The 12,413-nt window shown below is 49.0% G+C and overlaps 5 protein-coding genes across 5 annotated transcripts in view; 3 read left to right on the top strand and 2 right to left on the bottom strand.

Annotated features, from left to right (window-relative positions):
- Positions 1-392: 392 nt before the first annotated feature.
- Pmar_PMAR004497 (conserved hypothetical protein) lies at positions 393-3,570 on the bottom strand (the record flags this gene model as incomplete). Its single annotated transcript, XM_002764995.1, has 7 exons — positions 393-446; positions 494-723; positions 776-1,120; positions 1,502-3,010; positions 3,054-3,193; positions 3,240-3,349; positions 3,394-3,570. 7 exons carry the CDS (start codon positions 3,568-3,570, stop codon positions 393-395), a joined length of 2,565 nt encoding a protein of 854 aa, XP_002765041.1.
- A 965-nt stretch (positions 3,571-4,535) lies between these two features.
- Positions 4,536-7,498, bottom strand: Pmar_PMAR004496 (ATP-dependent heat shock protein, putative; the record flags this gene model as incomplete). The annotated part of the gene is made up of 15 exons (XM_002764994.1): positions 4,536-4,650; positions 4,709-4,806; positions 4,854-4,907; positions 5,017-5,115; positions 5,377-5,467; positions 5,521-5,607; positions 5,662-5,777; positions 5,827-5,910; positions 5,964-6,066; positions 6,278-6,347; positions 6,394-6,467; positions 6,547-6,641; positions 6,707-6,781; positions 6,824-6,944; positions 7,314-7,498. 15 exons carry the CDS (start codon positions 7,496-7,498, stop codon positions 4,536-4,538), a joined length of 1,467 nt encoding a protein of 488 aa, XP_002765040.1.
- A 214-nt stretch (positions 7,499-7,712) lies between these two features.
- On the top strand, positions 7,713-8,985 carry Pmar_PMAR004495 (60S ribosomal protein L3, putative). Its single transcript, XM_002764993.1, has one exon. The coding sequence runs from the start codon at positions 7,721-7,723 to the stop codon at positions 8,876-8,878; it is 1,158 nt and encodes a 385-aa protein (XP_002765039.1). The 5' UTR covers positions 7,713-7,720; the 3' UTR covers positions 8,879-8,985.
- An 858-nt stretch (positions 8,986-9,843) lies between these two features.
- Positions 9,844-12,011, top strand: Pmar_PMAR004494 (Pleiotropic regulator, putative; the record flags this gene model as incomplete). Its single annotated transcript, XM_002764992.1, has 10 exons — positions 9,844-10,205; positions 10,255-10,412; positions 10,460-10,553; positions 10,761-10,891; positions 10,940-11,040; positions 11,099-11,256; positions 11,377-11,462; positions 11,516-11,614; positions 11,714-11,862; positions 11,921-12,011. The coding sequence occupies exons 1-10, from the start codon at positions 9,866-9,868 to the stop codon at positions 12,009-12,011; spliced, it is 1,407 nt and encodes a 468-aa protein (XP_002765038.1). The 5' UTR covers positions 9,844-9,865.
- A 124-nt stretch (positions 12,012-12,135) lies between these two features.
- The window catches only part of Pmar_PMAR004493 (hypothetical protein), a gene marked incomplete at its 5' end in the record, with an annotated part of 2,347 nt that continues 2,069 nt past the window's right edge, over positions 12,136-12,413 (top strand). Inside the window, one exon of the mRNA XM_002764991.1 lies at positions 12,136-12,336. Coding sequence (XP_002765037.1) covers positions 12,136-12,336 — 201 coding nt within the window. The remainder of the gene's footprint in view (positions 12,337-12,413) is intronic.

The raw sequence follows: 12,413 nt of genomic DNA, 5'->3' as shown, positions 1-12,413 counted from the left end.
CATAACGAGCCAGGAGTGTACTGAGATGGAAGGAGGCATGAACGAGGTTAGAAAGGAATCAGATGGAGTTACCCGCCTGCTGGTAGGTTGTCAGTCCATCTCAAGAATGGTCCCAATGAGCTGCTATTGAAGGCACTCCCTTGTACGTAAACAGGGGTATTTGAGCCGAGAGTGGTATGTGATGGCATCAGAGGTAGGAGCGGCGAGGTGACCAGTGATGCCTTAGCCTCTAGGAAGTGGGATAATAGGAAGCCAACTATGATGAAGATGATGGGCAGGATGGTGTTGAAGACGAATACTTGTCGCACTCGGAAATCCATTATTGCTACCATTCTGGCCAAGTAGAAGACGGATCCTGAGGTACTCCTACATAAGATACGAAACATGTCCACTTACGGGCCTTCGATGGCTTCGTTGTTCCCACTGAGCGCCACATTGAATCTTCTCTATGCAACGCTGAGGGCCTCTCATTAACCTCTATCGATCCTCCTACTTCCTTCTCATCAGAGGTTGCTAGGAAAACGTCTTCTAATGAGGTGAGGCTCATGGCCACGTCAGGAGCTCCGGTAGCATTGAGGACATCCAAAACGTCAGCATAGAACTTCTCAGCTCCCAAGGGCAAATTGACGGAGACTTGTTCATCCTTCACACTCGAGCCTTTGATACCCGGTATGATATTCTTCAACTTGCGCATCACCTCATCTCTATCTTTCTTGGAAGAACCTAAGATACGACGCTGCACTACGATGGAGTTGGGGAGCTCTACAAGCCTTACAAGTAGCAGTAAGAGTGTAACCAGCAGTGACTCCAGCATTGGTAGCAGCCAGGCGGGCAATGTTGTACTTGAGGAAAAGACTGGTCCCGTAGGCCACAAGGCGACCCCCTCTCATTATAGCAATGTGATTCGACAGCATATCAGCTTCGTCCATGAAGTGAGTCGTCATGATGATAGTCTTCCCTTCATCGTGAGCAAGGCGTAGTAGAACATCCCACAGAGATCGTCGAGAGTAGGGGTCCACGCCTGCACTTGGCTCATCCAGAAGCAGGTAGTCAGGATCACCGAGGAGTGATATGGCCAGAGACAACTTACGCTTCATACCGCCAGAATAAGACGATACACCTGGCAGCACATAAGTGATACGAGATCATGACAATGGAGTCTCAGATGCCTTGACCAAAGCTATAGTCCTCCTGTTTCTGCTACTTAACGACGAAGATTTAATCAACGTAATCTCATGATGAGAATACTAAACGTACACAGTGGACATACACCCTACTTAGGCGGTGAGAGCACTCATACCAGTGCACATGAACAGCTACATGTGTCGGCGAGAATATGAAAACTTCGGGGAAATATTGGTCATTCTTTACACACTTCTACCCGAATTCGTATGTAATTCCTCAAAGTTAGTCACAAAGTTCCTGATCTCAGCTGAGAAAATCTAACATATATTCCGACACAGTCCACCATAGACCTCTCCTGAATGTCGCCCGTGCTTACATTCATCGATTTCAGCATTATCAAGGCCAACGTTAACCATCATGTTGCGAACTTCCTCATCATCGGGTGATGGCGAGCCTCTCAAAAGCGCGAAAGTCTGCAAATGCTCCTTAGCCGAGAGCTCAGGGAAAAGTATATCCTGTTGGAGGCACACTCCCAATACTGGAGCAACATCAATATCGCCTTTAGCAGTGATGAAGTCCACAACACCATCATCTGGTTCGAGTTCACGGCATAGCATTCTGATAGCAGTAGTCTTCCCGGCACCATTGTGACCAAGGAGCCCGAGGATCTCCCCTTTATCGACCTTCAAGGAGAGATGGTTCACAGCTGTAAGGACCGACTTGTCCTGTCTACGGAAGCGCTTAGTGAGGTTAGTTACTCTGATGGCAGGGCGCTCCATAATGGTGTCCTCAGCGACACAATCGTCATCGATTGTCGTTGGCTCATCGCAGTCCTGGACTACTTTCGATCGGCAACACCGACTAGGATGAAATCGAAGCTCCGCGATTCCGAGCAAAATAAGAATACCGCAGGCTTGCGCAATGAGGAGATAACCGAAATCATATTCCCAAGCATTGGACCAAGTCAGACCAACACGTCTTCCTCTCAAATCCAACCCAGCAGTGATCTCGCCGCCTCGCATACTAGCGAACCACGGTATGATGGAGAGAACTGTTTTCAACGCCGAAAGGCGCTCTACATTTCCTGTCACCAGAAATGCGATGTAAACAACGCTGATGATAAACGTCGCCGACAGACCGATAGCACCGGCCGATCGGACTGACGCTGTAAATGAAGATGCAAGAATAGCAGCAGCCACTAGTTGCCATAAGAAGAGGAGATAATGTAGCCAGACTAGTGACCACGATGAGAATACCAATACACGATCAAGGTAGATAACACCAACCAGGCCAAGGGAAATGACTATTGAGACTAGCGAGAAGATGATCGCCCAGTGGGACCAGTACGCCCATTTGGAAACCTTGAGTATAAGAAAATATCGATAATATTCGTACTCTTTCTCATATACCATTTTAGTGACCATAGCTGTAAACCAAAATAGTATACTAATGTTAAGGCACCAACCAGGTAGCCACTTGAACACCCACGGAGCTTCGGCCGCCTGTACTGACGGTCTTGGAAAAGCTTGAATAGCATTCAACGATGGTATATTGGTGACGTTGTTGGTGTTGAAGACCTTAACAATAGCTTCGTCGAGCATCCTCTGTATAGCGACGAAACCCGTGTCAATATACTTGCCATAGTCCAGTACCATGCCATGGTTCGTGTCATCGATAACGACGATCTGTTTGTCTGCTTCACTTGTTGGTGCATATGTCCCATTGATGAGTATCTCATATGCGAATAAAGTGGGGTCTGTCGAGTCAAAGATGATACCAGCAAAAAAACTGCTAGGTCTGGCCTCCTGATATGCAGTCTTCAGATCATCATCGCTGGCAAAGCCTCGTAGCTCGGAAGCATCAATGCCATTCATAGCAGCGGCAACTAAGAAAACGAGTATATAAATCAAAGGCACTTCACAGCATACCTTTCATGACTGAACTAGCGGTAGAATCAGTCGTAGGCGCCCACCATATACGCTCCTGATGGGCTTCCCATTCGAAGGGGATCCAAGATGGCGAGTATGGAATTTGAGTGTCGGTGGGGTACACAGGGCTGTCCAAGAACCTTCAAGCCGGACGATCGTTGTGGAGGAGACGAGCCTTAGACATACCGTCTGGGGGCGAGGACGTCTTCAAAGGGTGGCTGATACACCGACTGACCCGTGAACTTCTCCGCGTGGGTGTCGCCACCGATGTTGGGAAGGGAGAAAAGAAGAAGTGCCTGAGGAGTGGTATGTAACCACGAACCACGATAAAATGCCTTACCACAATAGGAAAGACGACGGTGATGATCGCAGTAGGCAGACTCTTTCGAACAATGAGTAGTTCCTTCTTAAGCAAGGCTTTAGTTTGCCGACCAATGCTGGTCATCCTAGCACGGCTCGGTATGAGGCGGGCCAGTATCGTCGATCGGTGAACTCGTCTGTGACGAGGTGACGGCATAAACAAACGAAAACGGCACTAGTCACGATAGGGGTGACATTCCGGTCCTCTCTTGAACTTAGGGAGTTGACGCAACGAGCGGAGCGTATTCCCTCACACCACGAGCGCTCCACCCGGCTCTCTTCATCCCATGCAAGCAAAGTTCTCGGTCAGTGTGACGGGGATAACCTTTACGAAACGAGAGGCAACAAACCATGGGGAGTAGGTTGAGAATCATTGAGGTTACGGTATAAGTAAACCTTCCAAATGGCCTCAAAGCACTGCTAGTGACGCTGAATGCTGCGCGGACACCCGTTTCACTGTGGGCAGGGGCTCCTTGTTGAGTAGTAGTCTCGCCCAATGAATAGTCCTTGCTTGTGCGGGGTGCGTGGAAGTGTACGTGCAAAAGGAGGTGTGCACTTCTATTTGGAGCAAATATCACTTGATTACTATTCGATAGCTCTATGTCCGGGCATACAACCAAAATTGGCCACAGTTTGTTGAATCGGAATTTGTTGGGTTTGCGGTGCGCTACGCACGCATGAGTGACCGACCCGAACCAGGGAGTAGTGCAACCGATTCTATTATGGTGAGGTCTCCCGAGCCGGTTCTGTTATGAGATTTCTCTCTACCCTTGTATGGAAAACATTGCCTCTGTGTCTACCTGCTATGCAATGTAACTGTGGTGATGGTGTTGAGCCTGTGCAGCACAGCGTGCTGGGCACTTGTGTGCTATCACCGCTCATCAGATGGTCTACCTAGACTTCTGATGTGATGAAGTGAACCTTGACTTCCACGAACAGAACGACGCAAACAGATGATGGTCATTCTTACAGATGAGTCGCTCTATTCAGATACTCGATCAGCTCCTAATGATGATCTAAAGAGGAGAACTACATAATCGTACAATAGATGATTATACCACACCAACTGCAACTCAATGCTCTTGTTGATTCTAGGAAACCGAAACATGATAATGAGCATAATCATAATATAAACTTGTGCAGATCCCCTTTGCTTAATAAGGGCTTCAGTTTAGTCCTCACCATATTGGCATCAACTGTGACCGTCGTACCATCCCCCATAGTAGGCGCATCGAACCTAGCACGACCGACCACTTTCATGATGGTGATGGTGAAGACCATCCAACTATCCCTACGACACTTCCTCCATGATTTTCTCCATCACGGTGTGAAGTCTTCTCGCACCGATATTCTCCACGTGTGTGTTCAAGTCGAAGGCTATATGGGCGATTTCCTGATCACATGTCACTGCTCGATACACCCTCTGCCGAGCAAACCAACCTTAATGCCATCCTCTGGGAACTCCAATGTAATACCTTCGGTTCGCAGCAGAGCCTAAGCCAAGGCTAAATAACGAAATATCATTCCCTAGGGAGTGAACGCTTCCACTAAACCAAGTTCAAATTCTAGCATTGCTGGGCCTTGCTGGGAGAGGGCTCCTCACCTTATGTTGTTCAATCAAATTATGGTGAGGTTCCGTGAGTATCCGCACAAAGTCATGCTCTGTCAAAGCACTCAACGTCACTCGTACGGGAAGTCGACCCTGACATGACCAACAACAGGAGCATTCCACTCAAATCTAGGGTGAATCATCCAGTGCACTAGGGTTGTTCAATACGGCTTTCCTGAGTTTCAAGAGTGCTCCTGGGACCGAATCTTACGCCTGGGAGCATTCTTGAAACTCAGGAGAGGTCTATTGAACACCCCGACTGATTCTAGTCGTAATTTCTGAATCTCCTATAATATGTCTAAGACCCTCCTAAACTGTTCCGCATGGGTACCGTGTTCCCAGCGCCATCATCACCTGCAATTCGGCGAGCATATCCCCGGGTTTTACAGAATGGAAAGCACCGGAGCATATGAAAAGGATGTGGTCGGTGTTGACATTACCATGCCTACGGTCAAGACTTACAAATCAAAGTGAGAAAGAAACTTCGCTCCGCCTTACTTCGTGCTCACATCTGAACCTTCGAGGATCGGCAATAGATCCCTTTGGACTCCCTCAGAGGAAGCATCACTGCCATGATAAAAACCTCTGACAAGAACAAACCGCTGATTTGCACGCACGCACATCGAAGATACTCCTCACTTCGAAGAATTGCATATCTTATCGATCTCGTCCACAAAGACTATCCCCTCCTGCTCAGTTGACCGGATTGCTGATGCCAGTATCATATCCGAATCAATCATGCGATCCAAGTGCACCTGAGTCAATGTTGCTTACGTGATTTTTCGCGCGCCACGAAATTCCCACTTGGACCAGTTTTTGACGCGCCTCTGCCACCGTCATGGTACGTTTCTCCATTTGCCTACTGGTCCCTCCTCCAGCCACGGGTACCTCAACTAATGCCTACCACTCCTTCTACACTTCTGAGCTTCTTCTACTACTACCTGTATGACCCGGATTTGAGGCGGCTTCCTAGAGTCCGAGCCGCCACCCACCCATTCAGGGTAAAGGTCATTGTCAGTCACAGGAACTTCTACTTTCACTTGACTGATCAGAATGGAGATTGCTGCTAGCGTTAGGGAATTGCAAGATTGCAAGATCGTCCCGAAAATGGGACGAATCCCGTTACCAATACCGTTCAATTCAGCGAGTCCGATCAGTTTCGTTGAAGCAATTCTCTCACTCATACTATGAGCTTCATTGTGTTCCACTTCGCAAAAAAATTACGTGGAGAAATTTCAAGATTGGTTTACGTTACCGGTCATCCAATAGCTTAGCCCTCAAGTGGGCTAACCAGGTATCTTTGTCCGACTGGGCGGACATGGGACCTGGAAAATCGATCAGTTGATCGATTTACTCAGTGGTGATGGTCACCTATGAGAGCATTCAGGATTTGTTCCTCCGCCGCTTCAGTTGCCTTAGGCCTTAACTCATCTTCAAGTCGCGATCTGAAGGCACAGGCTGAATCGGACGCATCTTAGGTTCGAGCGATCAAGATACGGATTAGGTCCGAATATGAGCCCATACCTTTGTCGAGTCATAGCCATCTCCAGAAGATCTCTAATGATTGAATCGACATCACGCCCATGAAATCCGACTTCGGTGAACTTAGTAGCCTCAACCTAAGATCAAACACCTGTCCGTCTGAGGTCTAGGTACTATCGCATAAATCTCGTTGATCTATTACCTTGATAAAAGGCGCATCCACCAGCTTAGCGAGCCGCCGAGCAATCTCCGTCTTACCAACACCAGTAGGCCCGACCTGGGACCGTAAAAGAGCAAGAAGAGGAAAAAGGACCCGTACCATGAGCATGTTCCTCGGCATTATCTCGGCTCTGAGTTCTTCGTCCAGCTGCTGTCGCCTCCATCGATTACGCAAGGCGTTAGCTACCGCCCTTTTAGCATCGGCCTGACCTATTACGTATCTGCAAATAGTTATGACCGTGTACTGCCAATATACAGGGGGGCACCGGCAATGGAGAAAAATGAATGGGTAAACAGTGATTGTATCAAATACGGAAAAAGCGGCTTAACCTCATTAAGGCTGTCTGTGAAGGCACTCCTTAGATATACAAATATACACAAGTCGAGCAGGTGTCCCAACTTCAGTGAACTAATGTTAGACTTCAGAATTGACTCGGAATTAGAAAATTCATCTGTGAAGTCCAGGAATTGAATGGGAGCGTCAGTAGCAGCTTAATGAGCTCCCGAAACCAAACACCGATAAGGCCGATGATTTCGTGAAGCTGTCGAACATTAGTCACAATATTGAGTGAATCCCCTTCGACTACTACCGATCCAAGTACTCCACCATCTCTCGTGGTTTCATGTTTTTCCTGTCCTTTGGCAATGGCTTGGGCGCAGCAGCATTATCATCGGTGGCTCCCCCCTCAGTACAGAAGAACCGAGATACCACATGGATTCGACGTGAGAAAAGGGCCGGCAGTCCGAGCCGAACAGAAGTAGAGACGGCGGCCATGTAATGTGGTTACGGAACGGTTAGAAAAATGTAAGTGATTTATTCAACTCGAAAATTGATCTGGTCGAGGCGTGCGCGTGTTTTCATGGCGCGCGGTAGAATTCGACGAGTGCCGGGATCGAACCCGAGTTGTCGTTGCACAACATAGCGAAATGCGTATAATCGATCGAATTGTCGTAGTCCTCCAATTGGCAATTCTACAAGGCACCGTCCAGTTCCGCCATGTCTCATAGGAAGTTCGAAGTCCCCCGTCACGGCTCGTTGGGATTCTTGCCTCGCAAGCGTACCCGCCATCATAAGGGTAAGGTAAAGTCGTTCCCCAAGGATGACCAGTCCAAGCCCTGCCACCTTACTGCCTTCATGGGCTACAAGGCCGGCATGACCCATATCGTCCGTGATGTCGATAAGCCGGGTTCTAAGCTTCATAGGAAGGAGGTTGTTGAGGCCGTCACTGTCTTGGAAGCCCCTCCCATGGTCTGTGTTGGTTTCGTTGGTTACGTCGAGACCCCTAATGGTCTTCGTGCTCTCACCACTGTGTGGGCAAAGCACTTGTCCGATGAGGTCCGTCGTCGTTTCTATAAGAACTGGTATCACTCCAAGAAGAAGGCTTTCAGCAAGTACCAGGAGAAGGACCATGACGCCGAGGTTCAGCGGTGTAAGAAGTACTGCCAGGTTGTGCGTGCCATCATGCACACCCAGGTCAGCAAGGTTAAGCTCACTCAGAAGAAGGCCCATATTGTTGAGGTCCAGGTCAACGGTGGTTCCGTCTCGGACAAGGTCGATTTCTGCCAGTCTCTCTTCGAGAAAGAGGTTCCAATTTCCTCCGTCTTCGATAAGGACGAGATGGTTGATATCATTGGTGTGACTAAGGGTCACGGAAATACCAGTGTCACCACTCGATGGGGTGTCACTCGTCTTGCCCGTAAGACCCATCGTGGTCTTCGCAAGGTCGCCTGTATTGGCGCCTGGCATCCGGCCCGAGTCCAGTTCCAGGTCCCTAGAGCTGGTCAGATGGGTTATCATCATCGTGTTGAGATCAACAAGAAGATCTACCGCATCGGCAAGGCCCTCCGTGAGGATCCTAACAATGCTGCTGGCTCCAACGATCTCACCCAGAAGGCTATCACTCCCATGGGTGGCTTCCCCCACTACGGTGAGGTCAACGAAGACTGGGTTATGCTCAAGGGTACTGTTACTGGTCCTAAGAAGCGTGTCATCACTCTTCGTAAGAGCCTCCTCCCCCAGACCAGCCGTAACGCTTTGGAGAAGATCGATCTCAAGTTCATCGATACCTCCTCCAAGTACGGTCATGGTAGATTCCAGACTGCTGATGAGAAGAGGAAGTACTATGGTCGTGAGGCTGAGGCCACTCAGGCTTAAGCAGCCTTCCTCTGTTGTAGTTTTGATTGGACTATTACTACCCACATTCGGCCACGATGGAAGATTTAATCCTAGGCTTGGCGGTAACCTTTCTATAGAGGTGCGGGAATACGCGCATTGTGGTGTTCATTAATAACGCTGCAGTTAACAGCAGGAGGTATGGGTAGGTTATTGTTGTCTTTTTGGGTCGTTTATGGATTCCTAGTGTCTAGAGGTAGTCCCCCCCCAAGTAATGTGGGGCATTGACTTGACTTGAGTTTGATGGTAGTGTGTAGGTGGCGTGATGGAGTGCAGCCCCCTAAATTGATGTTGCGTTCTATCGAGTTGATCGACACATTGTTAGCTATTTAGTGTTGGAATATTTGTTTGCTTTTCTTGGTTGAGCTCGGGAGTTTCCTCGCTAATTATCGAGGTTTACATATGAATTCGGGTAGAAGTGTACGCAGACGAATAAGAATTGCCTAAAATTCCCTCAGCACTCTCATGTAGTTGAGCACATGCATATCCTCTCCCACTGCAACTATGAGTTATGTTGTCTAATCGTTCCCTCCTGGAGAAGTTCGTCTGTGATGGAGTCGTATAATTTCTGAGCACTCCTATCTCTTTCCCATAGTAGTGGTATGGTTGTTATTGAACTGTTGAAGCATGCCAGAGTGCACGTTGTAGAGACAGGGGTAGGTAGTGTATAGGGAATTCTTTGGGACTGTAGTGCAGCTGGGTTGAAGTGAACACCTTTTCATCTGGGCAGGGTTACGATTTTGCTTGATTGATCAAGAGTGTGTTTTCCAGGAGGCTATGGTTTCTTGAGTTGTGGTAGGGTGACAGGATAATTGTAAATCGTTGCTTCCCGCGTTTCACTCGCACATGAAAAATCTGATCGACTTTGTGGATTCCTGAAGTCGAATATATGTAGACCTTGTGTTGGTTTCTTCAGCAAGAGATGTAGGGGGAGTGCAGAATTCCTCAGTATACTCAATAACTTGGTCCATGGCTTCTAGCACCTCTACGGCCGCTTCTGATGGTCAAGTGAAGTTCGCCGACTTGGTCAGACTGAACCAAAAGCGGACTTTGGAGCTGTGGCGGCCTGGACCGGAGCCTCAGGACATCTATCCGCATCATGTGGTCTCCCCTCCGGAGATTAAAGAGGCTAAGCAGAGGAGAATCTTTGAAGACAATTTTAGCAAAGTCGATCTGTCGGTTACGAAAATGGGTCAGAAAATGAGCGTGTTGAATTTGCCAACAGCTGGTGCGGCTGCTGCCCCTGCTGGACCGATGCAGGAAGCATCTGCAGTGAAGACCACGAGCACAGCGTTGGTGGCGTCACAAGGTAGTAATGGGAGGGGGAGGTGACCTAAGCGTGAGAGGTTCTTGTGTAGGGATCAACAGGCTACCCGGAGAGAGCCGTTTGGTGATTCGAACGGCTGGTACGGCGGCTAAGGGCATTCTGGCGATCAATGAGAATATCGGTCGTCATCGACCAAAGCAGCAATGGCATCCTGATTGGAAGCTCTACAGGGTCGTGCAGGGCCATCAGGTCATACAGGGGGATTGCCACTGGGTGGTATGTTGGAGTGGTCTCAGGGTTGGGTGCGTGCTTTGGATGTCGATCCTAGTAATGAGTTCTTCGTGAGTGGTGGCAATGATAAGATGATAAAGGTTTGGGACCTAGCAACAGGTAGAAGGGGTAGGGAGAACGTTTTTACTCGTGGGCGTCAGTGTGCTCGAACTTCTCGGGGAACACTGAGGTGGAAATAGAGGGGCTGTCAGAAATCGCGCAGTAGGGAAGAGTGGACACAGTAGCTTCTGTATAGTGTCGGGGTTAATGTTGTTTTCTGACGTGCTGGTGACCCGGGTTCGATCCAACCAGGTGCTATTTTGTTAGGCGCATTGAAACTGACCTTGACTGGTCATATACATAACATCCGCGGTCTCAAGCTGCACCCGAGGTTGAAGTACCTCTTCAGCTGCGGCGAGGACAATATGGTGAAGTGCTGGGATCTGGAGATGAACACGGTACTCTTCCTTATCCGAATCGATGGCTATCTATGGTGTCCTGTATAGGTTGTGAGAAGCTATCACGGCCACTTGAGCGGTGTGTATTGCATGGAGACTCATCCAACTTTGGACGTTCTATTCACCGGCAGTCGCGATGCTACTGTCAGGTCGGTGGGTGCGGGTCGTTCTTATCTTTAGTAATGGTTGTTGATGTTGATGATTCAGGGTTTGGGATATTCGGACGAAGCACGCAATACACGTCTTGGGCGGCCACACTAGTACGGTGAACTGTCTGGCGTCACAGCAGATGGAACCCCAAATCATATCGGGTTCGATGGACACGACGATCAGGCTGTGGGATTTGAAGGCGGGCAAATGTCGAAGTAGTACTTGGTAGAAAGGCGTAGGGTCGATTCCCGGGAGGCACATCCTTTCATTGGAGTTTGTGGTTTGTATAGTGAAAATCTTTGCTGTGCGCTGTGAATGGTGGTATCATACTTCAGCTACACTAACCCATCATAAGAAGGGTGTGAGAGCATTGGCTGTCCATCCTCGGCTGCCGCTGTTTGCATCAGCAGCAGCAGATCACGTAGGCTGAGCTCTCGGCAACGTGGCCTGGTTAAGGGTGTGTCCTTTGTGTAGATCAAGGTGTGGAGATCTCCCGATGGAGTCTTCGAGCGTAATATCGATCATAACATCCCGGGTACAGTGATGCACTGTCTGAAGATCAGAGATGAGGGGGTGAGTATCGAACCTGCTCGGATTATAAGTCATGGGATATTGTGCCCGGCGCGCTACTGTTAGCGTATTTATTCTCTTTGTTTGATGGTTATTTGTCAGGACTCGCCTGTGATGGTGGCGGGCACGGATGCGGGTCACCTTCTTTTCTGGGATTGGGCCTCGGGGCAGATCTTCCAGGACATCAACACACCACCTCAGCCGGGGAGTATGAGCAGTGAGAGGAGTATATATGCTTTGGCTTTCGATCAGTAAGTTGTGATGAGATTTCGAAAAGGAGTGGTACGGCCCACGAGAGACTGTGTGCAGATCCGGAGAGAGGCTGATCACAGGGGAATGCGACAAGACGATTAAAATGTACAAGCAAGATTATGAGTCGGCGAAGTCGAAGCACACCTAAGATGGAAACAAACGTCTCTGAGGGATTTTGTGGCGCGTGAAGTTGGGTGGCTGAGGTCGCTGTTATGGATTGGGTGGGATTAATCGTAGGCTTGTTTTTCATTGTATGGTCATTCCTCGTCGATATGAGTGGAACGGTTAGTAATGACCATGATGAGGAGAAAGAGGTCCCGGGTTCGAACCCTGGTGCGACCACTTTGAACGCGCACTTGATTGACTTGGACAGTGCTACAGAGACTAGTCCAGCAGAGGAACAGAATGTGCAGGCTAGTGGACCGTTTCCGCCTGAATCGACTCGAAAGAGGAAACATAGCAAACGCCGTAAAGTGAGTGTGGCAGGCATTTGTCCTTCTATTCATTGAGGCGTCCGTCTAGGCCTCACAGGAGCGAGAAAGTCTCCTAT

Source organism: Perkinsus marinus (genome assembly GCF_000006405.1).
Source record: "Perkinsus marinus ATCC 50983 genomic scaffold scf_1104296975926, whole genome shotgun sequence".
In the NCBI taxonomy this organism is placed as follows: domain Eukaryota; phylum Perkinsozoa; order Perkinsida; family Perkinsidae; genus Perkinsus; species Perkinsus marinus.
The sequence above is the reverse complement of the archived record's forward strand: the minus strand, read 5'-3'. Positions and strand labels throughout refer to the sequence as shown.